This window comes from Puntigrus tetrazona, chromosome 14 (assembly GCF_018831695.1).
Source record: "Puntigrus tetrazona isolate hp1 chromosome 14, ASM1883169v1, whole genome shotgun sequence".
Classification (NCBI taxonomy): domain Eukaryota; kingdom Metazoa; phylum Chordata; class Actinopteri; order Cypriniformes; family Cyprinidae; genus Puntigrus; species Puntigrus tetrazona.
In genome coordinates this window covers 9,072,002-9,079,373 of record NC_056712.1, presented here as the reverse complement: position 1 = coordinate 9,079,373, position 7,372 = coordinate 9,072,002, and the positions used below count along the sequence as shown (strand labels likewise).

Below are 7,372 nucleotides of genomic sequence, written 5' to 3'. Positions count from 1 at the left end.
AAAAATCAAATCAAATGATATTTCTACGTAATTCTCTTGGCATCGGAGCTCCAAATGTGTATGAGACAATTTGCTCTGAGCATAAGCTGGTTCTCTATGCCTGCAATAAAGACAACACGTTTACTTTGCAATTAAGTTTTGCCGAGATGAGCTGCAGAGCTCACAACGAGTGCCGTGCACATAATAAAATGGTACAGCAGGCCGCAGTTTTCTAGTTTATGAGCTCCTCTAGGGGAGGGAAAACGAACTTAAGTCAAGCCTCAAGCAACACATAATCATTACAGCACTTAATCATACAGAATGAAATATTTGAATTTAATTAGGGATGATTTTACAAGCAGTCTACCTGTTAATTAAGCATATGCTTTCTGTAATTCAATATCAATTAAAAACAGGCGTCATTCCTTAGCTGGGGATGTGATGTTTCCTTTCTTTTTAAACAATTGTTCAGATAGTGTAATGTTAGTTAATTCTCTTATATTTCACTAATCTCTAATCTGGACCTGTATATACTCATTCCCCTTGCTCAAGGGCACAGAAAGTTTACAGTTCACTGGTTGCCTCTTACTGGGATCAAATCTACTGCTTCACTACAAATCCAGGTCCTTACTAGAAAGGCTCAGTCCAACATTTTACACCATTTATGTTATTTGTGCAACATTTCTCTAAATATATTTGGTCGGGTGTTACAGGCTGCAGTCCCAAGCGATTGCCAAGGTTGCTCAAAATCCTGTATGGAACAGATTCAGGTTTCTAGCTAATCTGATTTAGGTATTTACACCAGCACTCAGCTGATTGTTTAGCATTAGCCAATACTAGCAGTTTCAATCGGCACTTTAATCAGTTCTTAGATAAAGAATAATCCAAAACATCATATTGCAAAGATCTTAAATAAGGGTGTTTAAAAGCAGATAAAGCTGTGTCTGGTTAGGACAGGTGAACAGAGGAGAAGTCTGGTCCGTGTTTAGACAGAATGTTTTCCTTCGTGTCTGAGAAGCACACTCGTGCTAACTAATTAGAGAGTTCAATTAGTACCTCAAAAACAGTGCATTATGCACTCCCTCAGTTTGTTGCAATTAAGCAAAATGAAACGAGCGCTGATGTGTAAATGTGGTAACTCAAAGAGATAAGAGGCACTGTGCTGCCAGCACAGTAATCTATTCAGGCTAATTAATGCTGATTCAAATACATTCATGTAGGGAAGATAAAAAAAACTCTGCCTCCCTCTCAAAAACCTGGTGAGTCATTGTGCTAGCCTTAGAGGAACGCTGCATTCTTCTGAAGCTTGCCAAATTGTGTATATGCGGTTTGTTGCATCGGTCATTATTAAAGAGAATGACAGGTTTTGACATTTTTAAGTATACGCTCATGATGATGGTTGCAAGGCTTATTAAAAAGACAAAGGTGACTCAGCCACTTAAAATGGATGTGCATTTATAGGCCTGCAGTTCCATTCAAACAAATGAGATGGAAACAGGTGAAAGGCAAACACTGAATCCTCAAGTAAGTCTCTATATGATGCCTGTATGCCTTCAAAAGCCACAGCAGGTTCCTCCCAATGTGTGTCCTGCTCACTGTGTGTTTGTACGTGTGTGTGTGTGTGTAAGCACCTGACTTCACCTTCTGCCACGAACATGAAGCTGTTAAAAATGTCTGATGCTCCTTTCATATTGTGAGATATATTGTACAATCCAATACACAAAATATAGGAAAAAACAAAAAGCAAACATTAATTAATTAATTAATAAACAGTAATTTGTGTGTATTGTATGAAGCATTAACTTGAGCATAAATATACTTAAATATGTTGATACATTTCAACAGTGTATATAGTATAGTATATTGTCAATACACAAATCTTAACATGAAATATAACATTGCAAAATATGAGTGTTATAGTCTGATATATAGAAGCTCTGTCACTGTCGAACAGCCTCACCACCTGTCACATCAGCATCCTTGAATGCATTAATGCAATTGAAATTACTGTGATTATTTTATTTTGACATACATATTATTTTATATACTGGTTTCTATATTGGTTTCAGCTTGACTGACCGCATGGCAACTAAAACGAGACTGCAAAAGAAAAGGTAGCTGACTGCAAGAGGGTAGTGTCCATGGTGCTGAAACCAAAACCTCGCACAGACAGCAGAGATTTCACATCAGATACCACAGCCAGCACACACAAAGGCAGCCTGCCATGTCTTATATTCCGCTTTTCATGAATGTGACAGGCGATTTTCTTTCTACAGCAATGAATAATCCCGTTGTGCTTTTGTCTTTAAGCGCTAAATACATTTTAAATAAACATGGTCCTTTAAAAAAAATTGGTAACAGGCTCGGATAAACCTGTCAAGTTTACAGTCACTCTGCTTCTTACCGTCTCTCTCGCACAGCTGGAGCGACTCCAGGCTCACGTTCTTGATCATGCCCTCGCGCGGGCTTAAAGGGCTCGCGACCCCGTGTGCCAAACTCGCCGCCTCCATGTCTGCAGAGGCGCTTGGATATCTTTGGAAATCTTCTTCAGCTTCGGCTTTGAAACCAAACAAGGTGGGTCTTGTGCTGAGTCGCCTTGATTCCTCTCTTTCTCTCTCTCTCTTTCTCTCTCTCTCTCCCTCTATCTCTCTTTCCCTTGGCGTTGTGGTGGAAACCGCGTCAACGGGTCGTCATCACCACACTGCTGGACATAGGTACAAGGACAGAAGCATGTAAGGGATGTTATTTTATTCTAGTGGCTCACAAAAATTGATGTAGTTGTCCTCATGTTGAGAAGACAGAAATGTGTCTGAGTTCCCTCGCTCTGACGAACGCCACAAGTGTTTTCGCTCTGAGGAGAAACGGATTAACGCGAATGAACGGACGAACGGCGCGTTCAGTGATGGGTTATGTAACGAGATTACGGTCTCTACGCTACCGTTAACACTCAATTTCAGCAGTCTCTATGTGTACCCCCTGTACCTCTAATCCCGCCTCTGAGCGAAAGACTACTTATTCCACCATCCATCTCACTGACGTCACTTCAAGCGGTCGAGCTCATGTCCTTATTTGGTACCGAATCAGCCGCTGCATGAACAGGGTGGGGATATTGATTCATCCCAGTGATTCGAATCTTTTGAATTCGTGCACCAAAAGATTCGTTCAGATTCCTTCACTGGTTCGTTCATTCAGAATACTTTCATTTCAGATAAGAGTAAATGATTCCATTCCATAAAAACACAGAGTATCACTCACGACTGATACCACTTCTATGAGCGTATATCTGATTCAAATATTGGTTTCTAAAGTGTGTATTATCATTAATAATTTACGTCAGTACAAGCGTGTTATGAGTAAATCGATATTCACTCATATCCGTAGGCCTAATTCTTGAATCGCGACTGAAAGCTTCTTAAAATGCTTGTGTATGTTTTAATCAGTCATTCTTACATAGTCATAATAGAAAAATATGACCCACTGCAGTTAAGCACGTGATCAAGTTATTCACTGATTAGATTCGTGCAAAAACCCAGAACTATTTTTGATTATCATTAGGCGGATTCACAATTTTGTTAAAACTGTACAAACTGATGGATTACTTAGCCCGCTTGTGGGAAAGTGTTTGGGGTGGGGCATATAATTATTAAATGTTAATTAAAAGATATGCTCGTTTCCCAGTGGCAGTCCTGTGGGCTAGAAATTAACGTTAGGTTTGGTCTTTTGCATTAAATCAGATTTAGATAAAAATCAAAGGTTACGATTAATTAATTTTTTCCCCTCAAGGCTTCTAGGAAATTTGCATTTCTTATTGATGTACAATAATCTAGCTGGAAATAAAGCAAATGGCGCCCCCTACCGTGTACAAATCCAAATAGAAGGTACACATAACAGATATTGCAGTCATTTAATATGACAGCCAAAATGCAGAGTCACACTTTCTACCAGAATCCTTCACTTTTAACATTAAAAGTCTGCATGCAAATGATTCAAACTCAAACTACTCCAACACAATATAGAATATGCATCATTTTTCCTTCATGCACCACATCTTCTGTCTTCAGTTTCAATAGCTAAGGGTTGTTTATGTCTCATGGCACTAAATTAGCTAGTTCAAAAATAGTACAGCTTGGCAGTTCAAAGCTTTGTTGCTTGTTAATTACTCACTTTTATTTTTTCATTGCCGTCTCTCTCATCATGCTGACAGCTTAACCCTCCCTGGTCTCTCTCTTTTTCTCTCACACACACATACACACTGTGGTTTCCGCATTTAGGCGCAGATGTACATTGATATGCAAAACACACCATAAAATCACACATAATTACCCATGTCTTTGCTATTACTTTCAAAAGAGAAGGGCCTGTGTGTCCTTTGAGATGTGTAAAGTGGATAGTGATTTTTTTGGTTTCACAGTGCCACTGTAGATTATCCTCAATCCTAAATGTGCTCTTACGATCTTAATTTGCCCAGTTAGTCTCATTTTATCTGGATTCATCAGATAACGAGCACATTTTCAAACCATTTGAACTCACTCTTTTGTGATTTTTTTTTGTGCGTGTACCTAAATAAATTGTAGATTAATCTCGTTATTGTTGAATTACTTTATAATACGTTATATAAAACAAACATGATTTGGCTTGCAAACATTTTTATTTTCTAGAACAAAACCACAAACCAGTGGCAAACAATTCAAATATTTTTTTGTTCTTTAACTTTTACTTTAAATCTCTTTTTTGTTATTTCAGAGAGGAAAACTCTGGCATCACTCAAAATCACAGGCAGCAAATGGCTTCTGTCCATTTTAAGAGACAATGATTTGGTTTTACAGAACATTCCTACAAGGCAAAAACGAACATTGTTCCCTTTGTCAAAGATTTAAATGTGATACAAACATGTCACATCCAAAACAAAACATTTCTCCCACAATGCTCCACTCCAGGAGGAAGCAAAATTAGAATGACCAAACAACACAGTTGTTCCCTCAGGAAAGACAAAAAAAAAAATGACATTTCAAACAGTGAAGTTATTTCAGATGAAGGGTGAATATAACACAATGAACATGATTTAACAACAAAACAATATGAACCTTGATCACAAACACAGCTCAGTAACCAAACTCTGGTTCCACAGAGGTGAGGAATTTTATCTCCGTACTATGCATCTCTGAAAACGTTTTATTTTGCATGTAAATCTTCACTTTATGAAAATTTATGAAAATTTTCACTTTAGACCTACAATCACGTAGTTAATAATATCACTGAGCAATAATACAAGAGTACCACAAGCATTCTGTGCAATACTGTCATTATTTTCGTTCCATAAAAAAAACTAAACCCTAATAAACCAAATAGAAGATGCAAGGTTTCTTATGTATTTACCAAATGGTTGTTTCAGAAAAACTCTTTCAATGCATTATACATTCTTCTTAGTATGCTGTACCATGAATATACTACAAATCTGATGTAAGTGTAAACAAATTAAAGACCAGCTAACACTGTGAACGCTTCTATTGATATACACGGCCAGGTCCAAAACAACAAAAAAGAAATTGCTGGTCCAAAATTCCTACACTTATCAACAGTAGCCCTTGAGTTTAATTTATGGCTTTGAGCTACGAGTAAAGTAAAAGTACAAATGCACATACATACCTGAAAAACACCTGGCAGATACATAACGTTTGCACTTATGAAGGAAACATATACCATTATACTGTACATGCCAACATCAAACTTTCAACAAACACCCCATTTAGACTAGAAAAGTACCAAATGCAGCTTAAATAGGATGTCTGTGTTACACGCAAAATGTAAATGTAATTAAACAGTTTTTTGCTAAACAAATCACTGGACTTTTACGAATAATATTTCTAAACTTATTCCTTCAGAAAAGACTTCTTTTACACAGAAAATGGCCGACATCTGTTTGAGATGACACGTTCTGACAAATCAGACCACAGATTAAACGATAAAAAAAAAAAAATGTAAAAAACAAAAACAATAAAAAAAAGTAAACTGATAATGCCTTAAAAGATTAACATAAAATATGAGAACATAATGAAACTACAAAATAAAATAGATTTAAAATATGACAATACCACAATGACCGATGAGTAATTAAACTGAACAAGAATATAACAGTCTGGTAAACAACATCAGCATCAGCTGGTTGACCTTTGTGTATGATCTGGAAATACCTGCTAAATAAATGCACGTGTTTGGCTTTGTTACCGGACAGTCCGACGTTACAAAAGACAGACACTGCATACAACCTACCGGGCGAAAACAGCAGAGTTTAAAGATTAAAGTGCTAAACACCAATACTGAAGCGCTCTTGCTAACAGTACGGTTAGTTTTTAACTCTGTGCTTTGCCTGTTCACCCAGAGTAAATGCAAGACAAAATGAATGGCACATTCCCTTGACAATAATGAATAAATTCCCTTTCCACATATTTTATTCACAAAAAGCAAAACTAATAAACCTCTCCCCACATTCTATAGATCTGAGAGAACCTGCATCGCTTCATGCCTTTCTGTATCAATCAGTCTAGTCCAGTATGAAGTGGTTTGTGGTCCACATTCCCACAGGTGAGAGATCACCAGCAACCACTGACGCTCGCCATGTCTGAGTGGAATTGGCTCGAGAGACGACCGCTGGCCCCGCCTTCCAGGAAGGAGGAGCGAGGGTGTCAAAGAGCTTTCTCCTGCTCTTATTCAGCTCTGAGGAGACATTTAAATATCATCAGTAAACATGTGAGCTTTCTTCCTAAGAAAGTCTCTCTTCCCTACAGGCAGACGTATTTTTAGGAAAAATTTTAACTAAACTGGAACTTTAATTTTATATTGGAACAATCTTCATAGGTAAATACTGTTTTAACAGTCATACACAAGTAAGTGACGACAGCATATTTAAGTGATGTCTAAGTAGGCTGCTCACTAAGTTCAGAGTAAAGATATAGTTAATAGTAGTATATAGATAACAGAATTCCAATTTTATATGGTCATCTTGGAAAAAATTGCTTATTTTACAAAGCAGTGAGTTCACATCCTATTTTGGTTTATCTTTTTTTTTTCTGATGATCTGTAGTTTAGATATAAACACAAAGCATACTGACCTGAGATCGCCAGTAACATTTTCCGGCGAGCACCAAATGTTGTGATTCCCAGTTCCTTTAGGTCTGAATCCGTCAGTGTGACAAATGTTTGCAGATCAATCTATTAGACCATAACACAGACATACAAAAATATAAATGAACATTTACAAAATCATCCACTAATCCACATATTTCCTATTCAAACGAATTCCTTTCTTACAGATTAATAATATGCAATTAAAAAAATACAAAAAATAAAATAATTTTAAATGAATAATAATATTTAAATCACATTTTTATGCAAC

General features: G+C 37.0%; 1 protein-coding gene across 1 annotated transcript in view; it reads right to left on the bottom strand.

The window, feature by feature from the left end:
* Window positions 1–5,200: 5,200 nt before the first annotated feature.
* The window catches only part of LOC122358212 (protein bicaudal C homolog 1-B-like), a 21,890-nt gene continuing 19,718 nt past the window's right edge, over window positions 5,201–7,372 (bottom strand). Inside the window, 4 exon segments of the mRNA XM_043258000.1 lie at window positions 5,201–6,658; window positions 6,661–6,693; window positions 7,089–7,188; window positions 7,236–7,246. Coding sequence (XP_043113935.1) covers window positions 6,570–6,658; window positions 6,661–6,693; window positions 7,089–7,188; window positions 7,236–7,246 — 233 coding nt within the window. The 3' untranslated portion in view covers window positions 5,201–6,569.